Source organism: Branchiostoma lanceolatum, chromosome 16, assembly GCF_035083965.1.
Source record: "Branchiostoma lanceolatum isolate klBraLanc5 chromosome 16, klBraLanc5.hap2, whole genome shotgun sequence".
In the NCBI taxonomy this organism is placed as follows: Eukaryota; Metazoa; Chordata; class Leptocardii; order Amphioxiformes; family Branchiostomatidae; genus Branchiostoma; species Branchiostoma lanceolatum.
In genome coordinates this window covers 12,063,803-12,085,352 of record NC_089737.1, presented here as the reverse complement: position 1 = coordinate 12,085,352, position 21,550 = coordinate 12,063,803, and the positions used below count along the sequence as shown (strand labels likewise).

General features: G+C 39.3%; 1 protein-coding gene across 2 annotated transcripts; it reads left to right on the top strand.

Annotated features, from left to right (window-relative positions):
• The first annotated feature begins 537 nt into the window (after positions 1–537).
• On the top strand, positions 538–21,413 carry LOC136421618 (pleiotrophin-A-like). Of its 2 annotated transcripts, none has more exons than XM_066409077.1 (6): positions 538–670; positions 16,447–16,538; positions 17,678–17,851; positions 18,217–18,354; positions 18,891–19,172; positions 19,583–21,413. In XM_066409077.1, exons 2-6 carry the CDS (start codon positions 16,451–16,453, stop codon positions 19,714–19,716), a joined length of 816 nt encoding a protein of 271 aa, XP_066265174.1. In that variant the 5' UTR covers positions 538–670; positions 16,447–16,450; the 3' UTR covers positions 19,717–21,413. The 2 variants fall into 2 exon arrangements, with proteins under 2 accessions (XP_066265174.1, XP_066265175.1); XM_066409078.1 differs by lacking the exon at positions 538–670 and adding an exon at positions 12,209–12,303.
• Positions 21,414–21,550: the final 137 nt, after the last annotated feature.

Here is a 21,550-nt window from a genome sequence, read left to right as displayed (position 1 = left end):
AAAATGTGATGATTGGCCATTTGTCCTTTAAACAGGATTAAGTCGATACACTATTTCGACATCTAAAGCTATTTTAATAATAATAAGTTTAATGCAAGTTCTTGCCCGTAGGCTAATTGCAAGTACATGTGACATGAAAGGACGGACAGACAATTGATAACAATATAGCATGTGACTTTTCTAGTCTAAGTACCTACACTAAATTCTATCTTATTTCATGGGTTTGTGAAGCTCGCTACCTGAAGACAGCTAAGCTAAGCAAAGCAACAGTGCGTCCTTGAAATGCTAGATGTCGCTTTTGAACATGCAAGTTCACAAGTTGATTGGACAAAGGGATAATAAAACCTCCTTGGTTGGACAGTGTGAATGGACTCCGAAAGGTCGTAATCTAAGTCTTGTTTTCTCTTTTTTTTTTATTCTGTCCCTTAATATGTTAGAATCATTCAAAAGATGAAAAATGTTTCCGTCCTTTTTTCTGCCCACCTCTCCGAGCGGCTTCAATGGTACAGCCCCCATTCCGGAAAGTCCCCGGATGTTGAGGTTTGCAGCGGTACTTTCCAATCAGAACACCAGTTGCGAGAGGAAGGTCGCTCACATCTCTGCCGAAAAACCGAATTTTCTCTCGAATTTTCTGTTTTCTACGGCGAATACTCATCAGATATCGTTCAAGGTATGTTGCTTCACTTGTGTACTAGAAGTATGCATCGGAATTGTATTTTGTAGCGTATTTAGGGTGATTTTTTTCAGAGATTTATTCCGTCAGTACAACCTAACCTATTTCATGGCACAGAAGGCTGATGAGAGGATATGCATGGGGTTAACGAAAATTCTATATTTTATGGAAATTTCTGTTTGTATTATTTAACTTAAAATTTATGCTTTGCAAAATTCTGAAGTAGTTTCTAATATGAAAATAGCAAAGAACTTAACATCTTTATTAATGTTTCTTTGATATTCACATGGAGTTGTTACATTTAGACCCCCATATGGACCCTCCAAAAATGTGAAGTAAAAAATCTGGGAAAATCTAATGTTTTATTTGCCTTGCAAGAACAATATCGTAGGAAGAGGAAGTACTGAACAGGTCTGAAGTATTTGTTAATTTGGTCTGATCATCAACTGATGTAATACTATTATGAATCATGATGTCATTGAATCGATGTCAATGGGCCTGTACAACAGTATCATATTTTTCTTGAGGTGCCTTTTCAGCATGTTCTCCGAAGCAAATGCATGAAACATATGCATGAAAAATCTATCAACACGACAACAGTACCTTTAAAATTCCGAGTTATGACTCTTATAACATAATAAGGAATAGGAGATTGATGTCAATGGGCCTGTACAACAGTATCATATTTTTCTTGAGGTGCCTTTTCAGCATGTTCTCCGAAGCAAATGCATGAAACATATGCATGAAAAATCTATCAACACGACAACAGTACCTTTAAAATTCCGAGTTATGACTCTTATAACATAATAAGGAATAGGAGAATTAAATTCTTAATTTTGTAGCAAATGTTTGGTTTTGCCGATGCGTTAGTGGCAGTCAATCAAGGAAACACCTGTCTGATGATGTTTTCCTGTTTGTCTGACAATACGTATGAATCATAGGTGTGTGGCGCCATGCCGAGACAAAGCAATTTTTCTATGACAAGATGCAACATTTGGGATTGACAAAGTCCCATTTTGAAAGACTAGTAGTGTGTAAATGCCAGACAAAAATTCCTCAGGCTTCCTCAAATTTGTGCCACTTGTTATGATTCTTGTTTGTTTTTGCCACCTTTTATCTGGTTATTAGAGACTATCTTTAAGTTTAACAGACAATCTGTCAACCCTAATTGCTTCCAGATGGGCCCTTGGCAAAGAAACTACTGACAAAGTGCAAGGAAAGCTTTAGATTAAAAACAGAGTGTTGATGCAAAGCAAAAACACAGAAATTTAATATCAAGTCATGAAATATTTTATCATCAGTTTGATTTTATTACAAGTGATAAAGCTGCCATAGTCTCTAATAAATATTTGAAGCACCTTTGATTGAATAATTAAGCATCTAATTGTATCAAATTTCAAGGCCTTCTATACTTCTGCTTTCTCCCTTTCCATTTAGTATATCAAATGTGGTTAAAGCTTGGCTGCAATTCATGTGAATTGTTTTAAAAAGAAGGCAGAAAAAGGTAGCCTGGAATCCATCCTATTTAGCTTTCGGCCGCTACCCTAGCTCCGCTGCGCTACCCAAGCTCCGCTGCCTGGCCAGGCAGCGGAGCTTGGGTAGCGCAGCGGAGCTAGGGTAGCGGCCGAAAGCTAAATAGGATGGATTCCAGGCTAGAAAAAGGGGGAACCATTCACAAATCCGCAGAAAAATTTCTAATCTATGTAGCTGCAAATGCCTTAGAACATCCTGTAGAACACTTAATACCTTACCTGCCCATTGTTTACGTAATCCAGGTAAACCTACTTAGCAGAATGTAGCACCTGGTACTCCGTAGAACAAAATAAACATTCGGACATAGATGGCTGAATCGGCCATCAATGCTTTAATGGATGGTGAACTAAAGACTGGTACCTGATACTATACAATTTAAGTCTCCGTGAGACCTTTTCTTTGTGCCCATTCACAGCCATGTAATACCGTTTATAGAAAAGCCCACATTTCCTGTGGTATTGTGAGTGGAAAGGAAAGACAGGTAGTATGACTATGAGTCTACGTCAACCACTGGGTGATTTTCGAACATTTTGATGAGTCATACTGTTGAGATTTACGCTGGCTTATTAGCTTACACACCAAACATCAGCAGTTTTCTCCAGCTATACTTGTAAGATAACATTAACATTACAATTTAACAATTCACATTTTCTTCAAACACAGGCAGACCGCAAAGTGTTGCAATTGTATCACACCCTCTTTGGCCATAAGGACACAGCGAAATTGCTGCAAGCATGCGAAAAAAAAAGTTGCCTTCATTGTGGAATCTAAGTAGTCAGGAGGGTTTTGAAAATGACAACTTATAACATAGCAGATCAATAGATTCTTTTTTTTCTCCACATTTTCTTAGAAGACTTTGGAAAACTTCGCTCGGCTCGAAATGCATTTTGTGCAAAGAGTAAGTTTACCACAAAATCAGTATGTTTTACCTTAGAAAAATAGGCACAGTATAACATTGGGCAACAGACGAAAATTGATGCGCTCATGGATGTGATCCATATAATCGAATCAGCGTGGCCTAATCATATAAATCTTATTGGCACTACATCTATTATGTAGTGAGGTGAGTATTGTTTCTTCAACACCATCCATCTAGCAGCTCTGTATTGTTAATGACTTGACATCTGTGTTTTGTCAGCTTCTTAAGGTTGGGTTAAGGTTCACCCTGCCATATGGATGTCATCACATTAGGTGTTACAGTGTCAATTACTCCACTCTGTACAGCCTCTCTTGTCACAGGTCTTTTAGCCTTTATCAGATCAATGCTGGTTGTATAAACTGCTTGATCTGATCTGATCTCTTAGCAGGAGTGTTTGTTGAAAAACCCTTAATCCTGTTCTTAAGATTCAGAAAGAGTTTTTACGCCAAAAATAACAAAAGGGTATTTTATAGATTCATCTAATTGTCAGCTAAAACTTAATGTCAAGTCATATCTAGCCGCTTTTCACCGATCCAGGGTCAAATTGAATACAGTCAAACCTGGTTGGGCAACCACCTGGCACAGACAACCACCTCCAGGAGGTCCCGACAACGCTCTACGCTAAATTCGGAGGGCCGGCTACGTAATACGCTAAATTCAGAAAGCCTCCCTACGCTCTACGCTAAATTCAGAACCTACGCTCTACGCTAAATTATGGAGTGGTCGTCAACGCTCTACGTAAGATTAAAACGGCCGATTATGCTCTACGTAAAAGGGGCATGCAGGCCCTCCTCCAGTCACAAGCCACATTGAAACAGTCCCATCCATTTTCAAATATTCATCCCAACCCTTGAGTGGTTGCTGAATCCAGGTTTGACGTAACTGATAATTCAATAGTATTGAAGAGTATGAATGTGCCTTAAACTGATTCTTCTATTAGTTCTAATCTTTAAGTTGTGAGTTCAAATCTTGAATTCCTAGTGCGATCAATTATGACTTCCAAAATAATGCACAAATTACTTAAGGTGTGAGAATAATGACAAAGTGTCCTCTTCAGAAACATTCCTGCATGTTCAACACTGTAAGTGTAATATCCTGTTGATATTTCCCAAGGTTGTAATAGTTATGTCAAATATCACGTCCAACCACCATCATAACATTTCCTTTCACTAAGCTAGATGTGGTTCCTTCTGCGAGGATGTATTGATTTTGTTTTCCCACAGATGTGATAATCTTAGATGTGATCAGCTGCATACCAATGAGTGCCATGTCTTCAGGGCCTGAAAAATGGATGTATTAAGTAAGGGCGGTCTAGTGAGAGAAACTTGTGTTATCCTGTGGGCTAGGAGAGCACGTCGCCAGAACGTAAGCGTTAAAGGTCGTGTTCGCGTATTTAAGGTTAATATCTCACATATAGATTCATTTAGTTGTGTCTAAAGACATTTTTTGCAACGGCTGTTAGATACTCCGATACAATGTTGACCAAAGAGAACAATAGAGATTCGGCAGTTATGATACTGTTTAATTGGCTACTTGCCGTATACGCATTGTGTTCTGGTGACGTGCTGGCTAGATGGATGCATGGATGTTCAGAACAAGTCTGATCTACTGAGTCAGATATCATCATCATCATTATTAGTTACCCCCATATAGCCACATCATTTATCAGCTCTATAGTATAGAAATCAAGGCTCTATTTAGCAACAGTGTCTGTCCTGTCTCCGCAGGTGATTTTGTTTTTCAAGACCGACAAAAATTTCAACCATTCCGTTCCCGTTGACAGACAAAAATCAAAACTTCATGACAGTTTCATCAGGTTAGCAACAGTGCCACAAGCGCACAACATAAAGATAGATTCGTCTGAAACCTGCCATTCAAAATTAAAGGGTTAGGAGGTACTAGTCTGAAAGAGATTCTTTTCCCCGGGGTTAGCCCTTAGAAATAGCTATAGCTTTCGCTAGTTGGGCAACCCTGTCATGTAAATAAAATGTACATGCTGAACCAATAAATAGATGAATAAATAATATAGATCCCCAATAATAGCCATATTGATAAGTTTGTACAATAAGAATTAACTAAAGGTAGTTCTCAACCAGTATCAGTCCAAGATAATGTTGGTAAAAATGTTGGTCTATTGAGTAAGAAGATATGCCAGCCCTAACTGGACTGTAGATGTACATGTTCGTAGCCTAAGGTGTTACTGTTAGAGTGGGAGTACAGAAAACAGCTGCTAACACCAGCCACGCTAATTGGGCTCTTAGAGCATAAATCATAGTTAAGGGAGGCTTCAGAAACAACCATGGCTTGGTGCACACTTTGATGGTGCTGATATATCGCTTTTAATGTAGTGCATCATAGTCCGTAGCTCAACTGGTAGCAGCCTCACAGTTGAGCTCCTGGTTCCAATTAGTTGGCGTAATGAAGCCATATATTCATTTTTGGTGACCCTCATGCATTGTAGATTACGTTGATGCATTTTCTTCATCATCTTTCAGCGAATTTCGTCTTCTTACATTTCATTCTCCTGAAATTTCAAGAAATGTCTTCAAAAGAGGTTATCAGTAATATTGGCAAAGAATCGAAAGAAAAATATTCTCCAGTCTTATCCCTCCCCCATATATCACATGATTTGTCCCCCTCAGGGATGGTACATATAGAGAGCAGGTGTGTGAACCCACGCACCACACTCTTTTCCCATTAGCTAGACAGGTAACATATGTGCTGACCTGTCACAGATCCCCTTCTCAAAAGGTCATTTCATTCTCAAACGGCTAAGGCATACTATATGCTGGTCTGGAAATACATGTACCTGGAGCATGTGCACTTTCATGCACCCAAAATTGGAGCTGTGTACCTATTGTTAGCACCAATGCACCTTGATATTTTGGAAGGCTATGAGGTAAAGGTACTATATAAATATAATTGTACATTGTAAAATTTTGTAGAATTACAGATTGAAGCTCATAAGAGAGGCAGTACTTAAGTACTCTGGGTTTGTAATTCTGTAATACTGATTTCTTCCTTATTTCATGTCACACGCACACTCAATCAATCAATCAATCTATCAATCTATCAATCAATCCATCAATCAATCCATAAAGCCATCAATCAATCCATCCATCAATTCTCTTCTATGTTTATGGAACATTTAGTTGATGTTGTGCACCTAAAATTCTTTCTGTGCACCTAAATTTTGAGGTAAGGTGCACCTATTCCCCCAAGTGAATTTTGAGCCCTGCAATGTAAACCAGCACTAGAGGAAAAACATGATGAAATTGGGTCAGTTCTCACAACTAGATACTCCTTGCAGTCCGATAAAGATTGCTTTCAATCTGTTAGGTGTTGAAAACAATGTTTAACCTACATCTCACTGTAATGACTGATAATGCTGGGATGGTTCAGATAATGGAAACTGTAATATGCACTTACCCTATATCAGAGTACAATGATTAAGTTGAAAGGGTCTGTGATATGCACAGGTTTAGTATGAAATACTGTTAGCCTTTACATAACAAGTGGGAGTGATTCCTAGCCTTTTAACCTTCTCCCTGCTGCCTAACTCTGTAACTAATAGGGAATTGGGTGCCAAACGGCTACCACAGAGTGCAAAAGGTTAAAGAATTTGTATTCTGGTATCCAAACCTATCCTTTATTTGCAGAGAGTATGAAAGGGACATTGGCAGCTATATTAGGTTTAGATGTTAGGCTAAAGAATATGCTCCAGGACCTGTATCCCCAATTCCATTTACTGATTTATTTGTGCTCATTTTATAATTAGAAGTCGATTTCAGAGGCATGTAAAAATAGACTCAATTTCACCCATCCAAGTCTCTTTCTCACCATAATGTTTGGTTGAAATTCTTGTGCTTCTCCTTCCAGGCTTTTGGAGCAGCACCTGTCTCAGTTTCTCACAGTAAACTGCCCTTTCCCTCCCCTGATATCACAGATAACATCTCACTTCAGTCATATATCTCATGGGTCAGCCATGAGCTCTAAGCTTAAAATGTTCAAGCTGCCTGCTGTCAGCAGATCTTGAAATTTGATGAATTAACAGGGCTTGAGGTACTTTATTTCTGTTTATATTTGAGTTGTACTACTGAGTTGTACTACTGAGATTGTATACATGTATTTTTTTAGCTTGCCAAATTGCAAGTTGTTTAAATTTACGTTTTCAAGAAGGTTATAGTTTTGGTGCCTTTTGTTTGTCTGCTGTCTGTCAACAGCATAAGTCAAGAAGCTGCATGGATGGATCCTGATGATATTTGGTAGATGAGTAGGGGTCAGAAAAAAGAAGGTCAAGTTCAATAATGGGCCTCCCACTTAGTCCTAGTGGCTTTTTATGGTACTGCAGTGGACCTTCCTGTTTTGATATCTTGTGTTCTAGACATTGCCAAGGTCCTGATGTTTGAGTGGTAAATACATCATAGATCTTGGGGCAGAGAGTAAGTGGTGTATATGTTTGGGTCCCCTAGTGGCTTTTTATATTTTCTGCAAATTGCAACCTGCAGGTGGTTCCTTTTTCAAGTAATAGATCTATGGACACCGAATACTTGGTGGTTGACTACATGTACTTTTACTTTAGTGATCTATGTAATAAAATCCAGCTGTTGCTACTGTATCTAGCTACTTTCGCTCTTCCATATTAAGTAAATTATAGATTACAGTTTATAGATATTTACCGGCATATCATATACTTGAATTTTGTGTGTTTCTATGCCTTTGTGCTCGATCAGCTGACAAAAATTACAGTTACTCTAGCATTGACTGACTATTATATCTAAATGTTAAAAGTTTAGCCTAATCCATACACAATCCAGGCCCTTTCAGGTAGGAGCTTGACTAGAGTTAAGTAGACATTTCAATGCCAAGTTCATCATTTAGATGTTCCTATGGGAGAATCTTGAGTATAGCTGTAATCTAGATAAACTCTAGGGAAATCTGTAGGTAGCAGAGCAATGAACTTGTCACATGTACAGTACTTAAAACTAGTCTGCTTGGCTCTAAATTGCTACTGGTTTTAAACCTTTATGTGCTGAAGGTATATTTATGTTTAGCCATAAGTATGGCCAAACATATTGTTTTCTCTCATGTTTCTTCTCCTGTCAAATCTTCAAATCGATTCATCTCTGTCATTTTTTGACCAAATGACCTGAAATTTGGTACAGAGGTAATGTAGGCAAAAACCAATGTACGTTCTTTTCCTTTTTTTGATATTGACCTTGAAAGTGATTTTATTGAGGTTTTTATGCTATTTTTAGCATATCTTGGCCTCCTGCGCCCTGGTATTTCAACCGAATGACCTGAAATTTGCTGTATATGTGGCTTGAACAAATATTTAAAGGACTACATTCCCATTTTTGGCATACATATATTCAAAACGATTTATTGTGGGCTTTCTTGACAATATTTGCCACTTCTGTCACTTTCAATACTACATATGACCTACAGGTCGTTGACCCGGAGTGCCTTGCACCTGGCCAAGCTAGAAGTTTGCTTACGAGGAGGAAAGACCGGACATAAAGATTTAACGTGATTATCGGGAAAACACCATGTTCCCTTAAACTCAGTGGTTAAATTGCAGTTTAGGAAATTTTATAACAGAAAACAAGTTAAATCAATGATTTTGTGAATGTTTATTCTAGCATTAGTTATTCCAGATATTTTCAAACTCCAAATTCTTCAACACAACACGGGAGATCGTTTCTCCTCAGACTGGCGCGACACTCCTGTCAAAATTGATTGATGATCTCTCTATGCCGCCGACTTCATACATGATCAAAGGCGGGTGGTAGGCGGTGCGCGGGGAAACGTAAACATATAATGTAGCGAAGTGTTGCACAAGGAATTCTCACGCTGAGGGGTACATGAAATAATGCTTACAAAATAGACCTCTATGAATCGGGCTACATTCAGCAATGGTAGACGGATTCGGGGCATGCCGCGCAACAGGCGTTTTGGTCCGGCACGTTGTCGCAGCGGTGCGTCGCCGCTACGCGATCGAAAGCACGCCGCTGTCTGTCTCGGACCAACACGCGTCTCCCGTGATGTGTAGCGTCCACCACCAGGCCTTCCTACATGTCCTACGTACGGGCGTATGGCCAGTAGAGTCAGTCCCCGGTAAGGTCAATGATTCGCCCCTTTGCGCTAGCTTGTAACGTTAAATGAATGTACCCTCTGGTGGCCAAACTTCACTGACAAACTTTCTCCCTATTATCATCATGAGCTTGCGTTAGTCTGGTACTAGTGACTATTATGTGCCGGGAATGTTTATCTATCGTACGCCTTGGAAGGAAGTTCAGCCATGATAAATGGTCGGCCGTTGCGAAAATTTGGAATCCCATGCTGTTGATTTTCGTGATTGAATCTGTAAGAAAATATATTTTCATGTCGTTCATGTTTTTGGGACGGACGCCGGGACGGGGTGGATTTTTTCTATCATTTTCGTCCCGTTAGTAATTCAAATCGAATCGTGTTGCACAAGAGGCAAAACACTAAAAACGTGGGTCTTGTGGAGTGTTTTGGAGCGGGAAAATGCCGGATATTAGCGGTGCCGAACAGTGTACATCGTCGCGCGCGGGTGACGCTCCGTCAAAACAAATCCGCTGGTGGTCTAGCGCGGCCACTGAAAATAGGCAGAGACACACAGGAGGACTTAGCACCTTCGTTTATGAGGGCAATTGTGAAAATCTTTTGTTACAAATTGTTCGAACATTGAAACATTTGGATAGATGGTTTGAAACTGTTCTAAATAAAGAGATTTTTGTGTAGTTACGTTCGAAATGTTTCCAACGTATGTGAAATAAGTTCAAACATGTTATAAGTTTCAATTCTAATTGTTTGAACACTTTAGAACTATTGTGACTTAGACATTCTTTTAATCAAAATAGTTCAAACATATTACAAATATTATACTAAAACCCTCTCGGTGACTTTGAATTGACTCAAATATGTTGTTTTTGGTCATTTCCTTCGTCTCCTGTCAAATCTTCATATGTATACTATGGAAAACTTCATTCTTCCCTGGGGTTGATCTTTTTTAATTCAATTTTGAACTGGGTTGATTATGCGCAAGAGTGTAATTTTCAGCGGATATTTTTCGACTGGTTTACATGGAAATGGCACGGAATATCTTATTCTTGCAAGGGGAGGATTCTTTAATTATTTTTCAATTTTGAGCTGGAATGATTATGAAAAAGTCCATTTTTTAGCAGAAGTGTATTTGTTAATCAATTAGTGGATATGGTTGTGGACTGGTCCGTATTGTGTTGAGGTGCTACTGGAAGACTCAATTTTGGACTGGGGTGATTCATTTTTTTAGTGCAAGTGAATGGTCCATTGTTATTTTGGGAGAGTCCATTTTTTGCATGGCGAGGAGTATGGCTAAACATGCTGTATTTGCTCGCAAATGTTGCCTTTCTAGTTTATATTTTCAATTTGAAATCAGCATGCAAGAATATGATTTAAAACAGACTTATAGAAATTTTTTTTTGGGGGGGGGGAAATGTTGTTAAGTGCTCCCCTATTTTCAGAAGAATTTCCAAGTAGAATAGGTAACTGAAAAGACTGGCATTTATTGATTTAAAAACAAACATTTTTGTTGAACAACACCTACAAAAGCAAAAACAACTTTTTATTGCATTTGATAAAAGTTACATTTGTATGTGAAAAATTGTTGTCTGACAATTCTTTCCACCACCTGGCCGTGTTCTTAATACACAGCATCTGGCCTGATGTTGGCTAAAAGTTCAAAGCGGCCCTGTCCTATAGAACATTAAACCTTAAGATCACTATCAAGTGTACTTAAATCTCCTGTTTCTGGGAAAGTGATCAGTCCTGTTCTGTATCAGGTCTTAAGTGCGAGGATTTAGCGTGGCGTCGGCTAACAAGTCTACCGGATGTCCTGTGGCCTAGAAGGCTCGGACATTAATGATTCAACAGAACAGCTGGAAAACATTGTAGGTTCACTGTGAATCTTATTTTTCTAGGAGAATAATGTAATATTGTGGGACTTTTTTTTGTGACCCACTCAATATCCGGCCCTGTACTTGCCCTACCAATAGATGATTACAAGAATGGGGTGCCACTGTAACAGGTAATTTTAAACAAACTTTCCAATGATATATTATTAGGCAAATAGTAGTGAGCAACCTCAAGCCAACTGTACACACTCACAACATATCTTCAGAAAAGACGCTGTAGCCGCAAAGTTCCTGTAATTAGAACTTTATTCAAGCCCACACCAATGATATATAAATCCAATGATATATGATACATAAAAGTTGATAGAGTAACTACGAAGATATGATCGACCAAACTTCGAATTTCAGTCATAAGTTTTAGGTCCCAGAATTACATGTATCTTTACCAATCAAAAAGAGATGCCTGCTCCTTTTTCTGTCTCCACTTTGGGCTTCTAAATTAGTTTGCCTCTTTAGCAGATCCCACTTGCTGTAGAAAGACCTCAGGTTTTGTCCTGTGGCACATTTTCCTTCAATTCAAAGGCTGAATAAGAACATTTTAATTTCCCAGCAGCTCAGAGCCCGCACAAAGCAGGGCTGGGGCCTGAATAATTCATGGTGTAATACTAGCTCCCCTGTTTGATGTCGTGTTATGAGCTCAGCCAATTTTAACATCTTCCCCTTCATCAATAAAGGCTCTTAAGGGAATCAGGCGGTATTGTTACACTGTCAAAAAGATTACGGTATGAATTGGACTGGGAAGGCAGCCGTTTAAATGATCAGTAATGAGCCTGAAGAAAGGAAAGCCTCTGCGCATGACCACAATCGTCTTGAGTTCTTTCTTAGATGCAAAAGAGGGAGGCTTCAAAAGGGGTTCTCATAACATCTATGCCTTTGGTTAAAGAGCTCTAAACCATATAGACAAAAGAACTGAATCTTGCAGGAACAAGTTCCTGTTCTGAAATGTAATTGTGTACTGAAACTTGAACTTGGTTATGCCATCTTTTGGTGATTAGAGACATCTTGTAAGCCCTTTCTTAGCCTTCGAGTTGGGATCGGATGTTCCAACCTTTTTGACCATGCCCTGACCAAGACCTGGCATCAGAACCAAGACAGTGCCGTGTACAGCTTGAGTTGCATGTAAACAGGTTGTCAGTAAGTGTTTTTGCTGTCTTCACACTTGTGGTTTGTCAAGATAAGAAGTTACCCTAGATAACAAGGTAAGTTGCATGAACTGTAAATGTGTGTGTAATGTGTTACTGTTAGCCTCCACAAGGTCTTCCTAATCATTGGGGGCATTCCAGATTGTAGAATTCAGCAAAAGCGTTACTAGTAATGTGTCAGTTACTGAACAATAGAGATTGTGTAAAATGTGGCTGTACTATTGACGAGTATTGTTGCTGCTGTTACACACAGTAAAACTAAAAGCCAGCTAGATTTAAGGTCTTTTGTCCTGTTGTTATTGATAAACAAACAAAAAGTGGGAAATTTGAATTTAATCCTAATAACATTAACATTAACCGTTAAGTGAAGGAAACCAAAGTCTACATCTACATGTATGTAACTGAATGTGTTTCCCAGCCTCAGCCCTTACCTAGGGATGGAGTGAACTTGGCCAGCATGTACATGTAGAGCTTGTGACAAACTGCAGCCTACATCTGCAGACTTTCATGGCTCAGCACACCTATAAATCTTACTACGGTACTAACAGGTTCTTGCTATTTCAAGTCTAGTAGAAGTCGGCTTACATCATGTACATGTAGTACTGTACTAGTAGGTAAATTTTATGCATCAATTTTGATTGCATCTTGTAAAGAGGGGTTCCTCCTTTTACATGTTATGTTTTCGCAATCTTGCAATAATGGTAAAAAATATGTCCGTTATGAATTTATACTGATTCAGTGCTAGAAATGCATTTAATTTTAGAACTTAGTACTTTATGGCCATAAGAAAATGAGCTGCATTTGAAAACACAAAAATTCCCATGTTCTTTACAAATTACAGTCATTTTAGTATAATGATTAATACATGTATTGCTTAAGTGGCTAAGATCTGATGCAGTCTGATTCAAAGGAAAATGTACATTAATTCCGAACCGCACTTCAATTTGGGATTGTAGTCTTAGCACCAATAATACTAGGTCTTAACCATCTAATGTGTGTCATGTATCTTTTTGTTGATGCACGCTTCCAGCTTTTCCAAGGTGAATGGTAAATTTCCTGTTCAGGTTAACAACATTGGATTTTTTGTCATGATTTTTAAGGCTGCCTGTAACTGATTACAATTTTGGCAGGGAAAGGACCTTTAAATCTTGGATTGCGTGACTGAAAAATTAAAAGGGTCTGTCTATTGACGTACACAGGATACTACATGTGCGTATAAACTGAATCACATCCTATGAAAAATATTGTTCTTTGCGTATGTCTATCATCAAGGTTGCTGCTTTTCTAAGATGTTTAAGGTTGGTGTAGAATTTTTGGCACCTGAATCCGAGAGCTAAGTAGTTACATGTGTCAGAGGCATGCTGTTTGGTGTTAAGCAACAAGAAGGTGCTGCTTGGAATGCCAAGAGTTTGCACGCAACTCTTCCACAAGTAGTCTTCATGTCATTTCAATGTCAATGTTGTGTCAGCAAGGACAGACCCAGCCACCTTATGTTAAAAGGTTATAAAAGGGTAGATAAAAGGCTAGCTTTAGGAGGCAAAGGGTTAACTTAATTTCGTAGTGGTTGTGCGTTGAAAATGAAATCATTGAGTCCATCAATTTTTCTATTTTAATGTCTGTGTTGTGTCAGCAAGGACAGGCCCCTCAACTTTGTCTTAAAAAGCTCTAGATTATTGCTAAAAGCCTACCTTATATTATAGTAGGCAAAGGGTTAACGTAATTTCTGAGTGGTTGTGCGTTGATAATGAAATCAGTGGGTCCACCAATTTTCCCATTTGGGGGCACCGAAGCTTTGATAATCCTCAGTAACTGAATTTTCTCACACTTCTTCTGTTTCCTTTAGAGGCAGTGAAGCATTGACAACTTTTCAACCTTGTATATGAATATTCTCTTTTAACATTATTGTCACAACACTTGTTACATTGTGTGGTATGCAAATGTTGTTCACATATCAAGGTTACGTTGACAAAGATGGCAAGATGGTCTTATGGTTCAAAGGGTTGTTAAATATGAAGGTTCTGGCATTAAGCCCCAATGTTGTGCTCTTGGAAAAGGCGCTTTACTGTACATGCATGATTTTCCTAACTTGACGGTGGAGTGACCACCACCAAGCCTTTTGGCTAATCCGTCAAAAAGACTGCCAAAAAACACACACAGATTTGGTGCACCAATTTGCCATCATCTGCGCATTTGCTAGCCTGGGTTAGGCTGTGTACCATCCGATTACTACCAGGGCTCCTACACTCGCTGCCCTGAAAAAATCAGGGCAGTGAGCATACAAGCCCTGGTAGTAATCGGATGGCACCCAGGCTACACATTTCCCACCAAGAGTGATACATTTTTTAAAAATTAATTGATAAATCTCATTAAAAAAAAGATAACAAGAGTCTGATGACCCAAAATCTCCATGAAATTTGTTTTTATATATGATGTGTTTTATTTGCCCCAGTTGTTTGTTTTTGCCGTTGGTTGTTTTATTTTATGTGCCAAAGGGTATCCACATACAGGTTTGGTAGTGTTCCCATTTGTGGTTTGACCACCAGCTGTTGACCTAGATAAGAGACCAACAGATGGTGGGACCTCAAAGCCCACAATAGAGTAGATATTTCTCATTATTTATGCAAATTCAGTCCGAATTTGCATAATTACCACTTCAGTTTGTACATCTCTGTCCAACCCACCTGCGTACCAAATATCATGAAAATCTGTCACTCCTTTCTTCAGTTATTCTCCTTTGAAAATATTTACAAACACGCCATTGCAGTTCCAGTGACACATACCAGGGGGCCCAAAATCGACCTTGACCTTTCTCCTCCCAGCACCTACCCACATACCAAATATCATTTCAATCCATCCACACGTTCTTCAGTTATGCTGATTTTAAGCTTCCGGTGACACATACATACAAACACGGTGACACAAACATACACACACGTGCACACACGCACAAACACAATAACTTCGCATGATTTGAACTTCAGTGTGTACATCTCCGTCCAACCTACCAACGTACCAAATAACATGAAAATCTGTTGTTCCTCTCTTCAGTTAAACCGCTTTAGAACATTTTTACAAATAGGCCATTGCAGTTCCAGGGACACAAACCAGGGGGCCCAAAATCGACCTTGACCATTCTCCTCCCGGCGCATACCCACATACCAAATATCACTACAATCCATCTACACGTTCTACAGTTATGCTGACTTTAAGCATACGACGACACCCATGCAAACGATTTACCTCCTTACTTATGCAAATTCGGTCTCATCTGCATAGTTTGCACTTAAGTGTGTACAACTTGGTCTAACCTACCTGTGTACCAAAGAACATGACGATCTGTCCATCCACTCTTCAGTTCTTCTACATTTAAGATTTTATCAAATACGCCATTGCAGTTCCAGACACACATGCTAGGAGGCCCAAAATCGACCTTGACCTTCCTCCACCTAACACCCACCCACATACCAAAAATCATTTCAATCCATGTACAGGTTTTACAGTTATGGTGACTTTAAGCGACCGGTGACACAAACATACACACAAACACCAAACGCAAGCAAAACAGTACTCCATGAAAAAGCCTTTTTTCATGGAGATAAAAAATCTCACTAAATAAAGCCCTTGTTGTGCCTGTTGCAGCACCATTAAGACTGTGTGCGATGGTGAATGTACAAAGTATCTGTAAAACAAAATTGTCAATAAATTATATGTTAAAGTGTTTATTAGAATGATCTCCATTAGCGACAGTACATGAAATTAATCTCAATTAATAAAGCCTTTGCTGTGCCTGTTGCAGGCTGTGCCACCATGAAGACTGTACTGCTGATGTGTGTGTGATGGTGAACATAAGTTTAGAAATAAAACAAAACTCTCTGTAGATGAATGAATAAATCTTCATGCGCGTTGGATACACCCGATCCCTCGATCTCGGAAGTTAAGCAACGCGCGGTCCGGACAGTGCTTGGATGGGGGACCAACCAAGGACGTCCGGATTGCTGTAGCCTCACGAAGCTTTCCACGAAATCGTCTTCCGGGAGGGACGTAAAACGGGGGTCCCGTGCTCGAGGAGGTGCCTCGAACACGTTAAACAGCCTCATTACCCTACACATTGGGTACCTGCCTGTGGCACTGGCTGCAAATACACCTGATATTATATTATTATTATAATTATAAATAAAGCCCTTGTTGTGCCTGTTGCAGCACCATGAAGACTCTCCTGCTGATCACCCTGCTGTGTGTGATGGTCAGCTGTCTTCAGGCACAGGAAGACACCGCAGGAAAACGTCGCAGAGGTAAACATTTCTTTTTCAATTCTTTTTTTATTCATTTCTATGTTTATACTGTAGGCTGTGGAGGTTTTACATGGTGTCCAGTGTTCTCGCCAGAATTTTTTCACAGCATAGGGGTCAGGTACAGAAGGCCAACTTTACGCGGCGCAAGCTACGAAGAAATTACCACTGAGTAGGGAGTCCGGCTTGTTCCCCCGGAAAATTTTTGAATTCATAACCCAATGAGACACTATTTCCTGCGTTTTGAGGGATAGATTTTGTGAAGTAAAGTTTTTCCTCTGTTACAGCATATTCTAAAGCCAAATATGAACTTTTTATAAGATTTATGAAGGGTCACAAGGTTCTTTCCAGAAAGAAACACCCCTATGCTGGTTGAAACACAGCATACATGTAGGGGTCCAGACCACAGCATAGGGGTCCAAATCACAGCATAGGGGGCCCCTATGCTGAAAAGGCCTGGCGAGAACACTGGTGTCAATTGGTTCCTAGGCACTTTTTCATTGTCTGGTATTCTGGTTGTCCCAGCTGAAGTGTATAAAACTGTTAAGTTTTGAAGAACATTGATTTTATGTTGTGAGGATTATGGTCCAGGACTCCAGGTAGATAAAAATGGTACATACTTATGAAACAGTATGGAAGTTAAACACACTCCACTGCCAGTGGACTAGCCCCCTGCTGCAGTGATTGCACCACAGTGTGGCCCCAGGGCTATGAAATGGAGATGGGCACCGCCCTATACATCAATTATGGTGTGGGAGGATTTTAACTAACTTAACTCCAGGTAGATGTGATGTACCCTGTTCAGTGCAAGGCTGGTTTCTCAGAGCTGCCACCTTGCAGTTTTGAGCTAAACCACAGGATTCAAAACAATGTTTATGAAAATCTTATTACGTCATTGCCAGTATCTATACCTACGTTGATTAAGAATTTTGTTAAGTACTTAATTTAGCCATAAGAAAAGAAATATCCCACTTAAGGAATCCCAGAATCCTGATAATGTACAATTTTTAAAGTCTTTGGTACAAGTACATATATGACATGGCCGAAGTCATGACCCACAGAATAAGTAAGGGGAATACTCTACTCACTTGGCAACCCATAAAAAGTGAGAATTCATGATTTTGTATTTTGGCTTTCTTTAGGCAAGAAGGAGCCGAAGGAAGGGTGCAGTGGTTGGACCTGGCAGCCGTGCCTGCCTGCCGAGGGGGACTGTGGGCTGGGGGAGCGACAAGGAACACAGGAGGGGCCAAACTGTAAAATACTCAGCAAGACCATCAAGTGTCGAATTCCATGTGGCAGACGCAAGGAGTATGGAGGTTAGAACCAAATTAATCAATTAATCAATCAGTCCTTCACAGAACCTTCACAGTCAATCAATCAATCAATCAATCAATCAATCAGTCAAACAATCGTTAATCAACCAGTCAATCAAAGAAACAATTGCTTGATGAATGAACAATTGAAGTAAATGAACAAACGAATAAATGGCTGAATTTTCATGTATCAAAATTTCCAAATTCAAGGAAATATTTGCTTTATCATTTATGTAAATTGTCAAGAAGGCAAGAGCAAAAGAAGAAGCATTGACAATTTGCATGTGGGATGGCATTGTAAAATCAATAGCACATTTAATATGAAATCTTCATATTGCACATTTGAATGTGTATTTCTTTGCCTCCAGACTGCCGCTACCGCCGTGCACCTTGGGAAGAGTGTGACGCAGACACCAACATGGAGTCCCGCACGCTGGAGCTGAAGCGAGCCGTCAAGGGCGCAACCTGTGAGGCAGAGGTCGTGCAGACACGGCCATGCAAGGGAGGTGAGTGCTGTGGGATGTGTATTTCTCATTTCTGTGAAAATCATGCCACCGTGGATGGCATACCTATATTGCAATACAGGCTCATAAGAAGGGAACACCAACTGGAGCCTCAAATTGGTGCATGACCCCTGGAATTCAAAATGGCTGTCGTAATTGGCAAGAGGTCAATTTGTGCTAACATTTTTTTGAAATTTTGAAATCTTCAGTCAACAAACCTGCAGTATTAAGTCTGAATTATGTTGGTATTTACATGATTGTACACCTTCTCTGTTAAAGCTACTCTAAAGTCAAGAAAGTTGTTGGTCAAAACATTTATAAAGCATCTGGTGCCATGACTCCTTTAAGATTGCTTTCCCCATATTTTATTCTTTTTTTCCCTTTTATTGCTTGTCTATCATCGTCATCTGTCTGTATGAAATCACTGAAAAGCAGCCTGCAGACTGATTTGAGCATTTCATGAATAGATGAAGGCTCAAGAAAACTAGCCCAATTGAATGGTCTTTGCAAATGTTAATGCTTCTTGTTTTTCCAAAAAGCCTGCAAGTATCAAAAGAAGGAGGCCACTGACTGTAACGAGGAGAGCAACACCTTCACCATCACCAAGCAGCTGAAGGAGGGAGACGCTGCCATCTGCCAGGAGGAGATCGTCAAGACCAAGAGATGTAAGAACAAGATGGCGGGAGACGGAGAGGCCATGACTGGAAGGGGTGCACGCAAGGCTGCAAAGAAGGCAGCACGGAAGGAGGCCCGCAAGGCAGCTAGAAAGGAGAAAAGGGGAAAGAAGGCAGAAATGAATGGAGAAGCAGCAACTCCTAAAGGTGGGTTTGCATTCGGCTGAAGTTATGTACATGTACATGACTGTACAAATACATTTTATATATCACAAGACTCACTATATATATACTAGTAGATGCTACATCTGCTTATCATAGTATATGTTTATTGGTAAAATGACCTGTCTAGTAAGCAATGTTCAATGACTATTTGTATTGGTTTGATATTGTTTTGAATTCTCATATGCATGTAGCTAGGTGTAATTGTGTATACTGCAAAGGAATAACACAGTTCTTTACACACCACTGGTACATAATCACCTGCCAATGTTTCTGTGACCGTCTGTCACCTTCCTCAGGGTATTACCTTACTCAGGGCATTATTGACTGGTTCAGCTTTGCACTGTAGATTGTTGTCAAGCTACATTAGGTTATAACATTGTTTCCCCCCACAGGGCCGTGCCAGTATGGAGCGTGGAGTGAGTTTGGGGAGTGCGTGGACAACAAGCAGACCAGGACTCGCCCGATCATGGCCGGCTCCGAGAAGCCCAAGTGCCAACAGAGGGCCACTCAAGTCCGTAACTGCTAGTCTACAGTTGACTACTGCGTACACTGTCGCAGAAGTTGTCATATAGATTGGCACTTGTGTGCCAGTGATATGAAATTTCCTCTATCATTCAAATTATCACGTAAAACCTTGGCCTTTTCTGAACACATGTGCATCTAATATGTAATCTTTAAATCAATTGTCCACTGTGTGCTTTTTGGTGGTACAAATTAGCAGCGGGTCGTGATGTCACAGAAAGGACTCCTAGACTTACTACTTGCTGATGTTACACTGCTAATTTGTCCCACCAAAAAGCGCACAATAGAAATCAATTGATTTAAAGATTACATGGATATTTTCAGATAAAAAACAACAACAACTGCCATGTGTATGATAGAGGAAATTTCATTTCATTGGGACTTTAACATCTGCAGAATTTGGGATCAACAGCTAGATGGTTTTGTGTACTGTAGATGGATACAAAGCACTTTCTATAAAAAGCGTGGTGCCCTTAGGAACTTGCTGGCACAGTTTATGTAAAGTACAGTGTAGAGAGGTGTTGAATTCTGTCACATTTTAGTTGTATTGGTATTTTAAGAAGTGGGGTTTGTCAGACCACCATATACAGCACTACCTGGAGAAGGTTGATTTGTATGTCTTTTATTTGTCCTCAAGTAAACTAAAAGACTTGTCAATGTTTTATTCACTAGATATTGTATACGTTTGTTTTGCGGATTACTTCAATCTATTGTAACCAGGACGATAGCCAGAAAGAATGGTAGTTCGACAATAATTGTGTCAGAGTTTAGAAATGATTTGTTGTTTTAAGTCAGACTTGAAAATGGTCATTTGTTTGTGCCAGGACAATAGCCACAAGTATTTGAAATGATTTGTTATGATTAGTGATAATTAGTCCAACACGAAAATGGTCATTTGTGCCTGACAAGGGCCAGTTTTGAAATGATTTGTTGTTTTAGGTCAGAGAGGAAAATCATGGTCATTTGTGCCAATAGCCAGAAGGTAAGGTAATTTAGAAATGATTTGTTGTGACAAGAAAACGGTCACTAACGGTAATAAAAGGTAAATGTCACTTGTTGTCTTTCAGTAAAATGTTGTTGTTGCGAGATTCTGTACTAGTATTTTTTCTGTGCTGACTCCTGCATTTTTGATATTTCAATACCAGTGGTTACTTTAAGTGTTGATTTTTTTCAGTTTACACTGAATTCTACATTTTACTTTAAGGATGCCTGCAAATATAATACACACTGATGTCAAGTATATAAGCACAGTTTGAATACTGGGGAAGACATTATTTAACACATTATACTCAACTGTACTTCACTACATGCATACTTAGTTTACCTATAAAATAAATTCAATTCATAGAACATTGAAACAGTCATGTGTATTGGTACAGGTATGAAAATATATCCCAAGAGACATTGGGGAAAAAATAAAGATAAAAACCAGTTTGGCAAACACAATTTGGAAACATTATGTTAGCAGTTGGCTGAAACTAGGCAGAATTATGTACTGTAACAAATTGTACTGCTAGACTTACATTGTAAGTGTTGATTTTCATATCATAAGTAGTGCACCATACAGCCAAAGGTTGATACCGGTCGTACATAAGTGTTCATACTTATGGATGAATTACTGTTTGTTGTCAGTACACATTATGGTGCATTGTATTCTTCTATGTCAACTCACACAGTTAGAATATAATGTATCACAATGCACGCCTTTGTCTTTTTACTTTCCCTCTTCTTTACTGTAATATTACCTAATAGAAATATATGACAACAAAATAATAGTACAGCAGTGTTCAAAATGTTTACTAGTATATTTGATTTGTGGCCCGTTATATTTTTCATGG

Excerpts from the sequence above, each read along its gene's own strand:
- LOC136421618 (XM_066409077.1), top strand. The coding sequence starts at position 16,451 with ATGAAGACTCTCCTGCTGATCACCCTGCTGTGTGTGATGGTCAGCTGT. Across the intron at positions 16,539-17,677 it reads CGCAGGAAAACGTCGCAGAG|GCAAGAAGGAGCCGAAGGAA; the intron begins GTAAACATTTCT and ends GGCTTTCTTTAG. Across the intron at positions 17,852-18,216 it reads CAGACGCAAGGAGTATGGAG|ACTGCCGCTACCGCCGTGCA; the intron begins GTTAGAACCAAA and ends CTTTGCCTCCAG.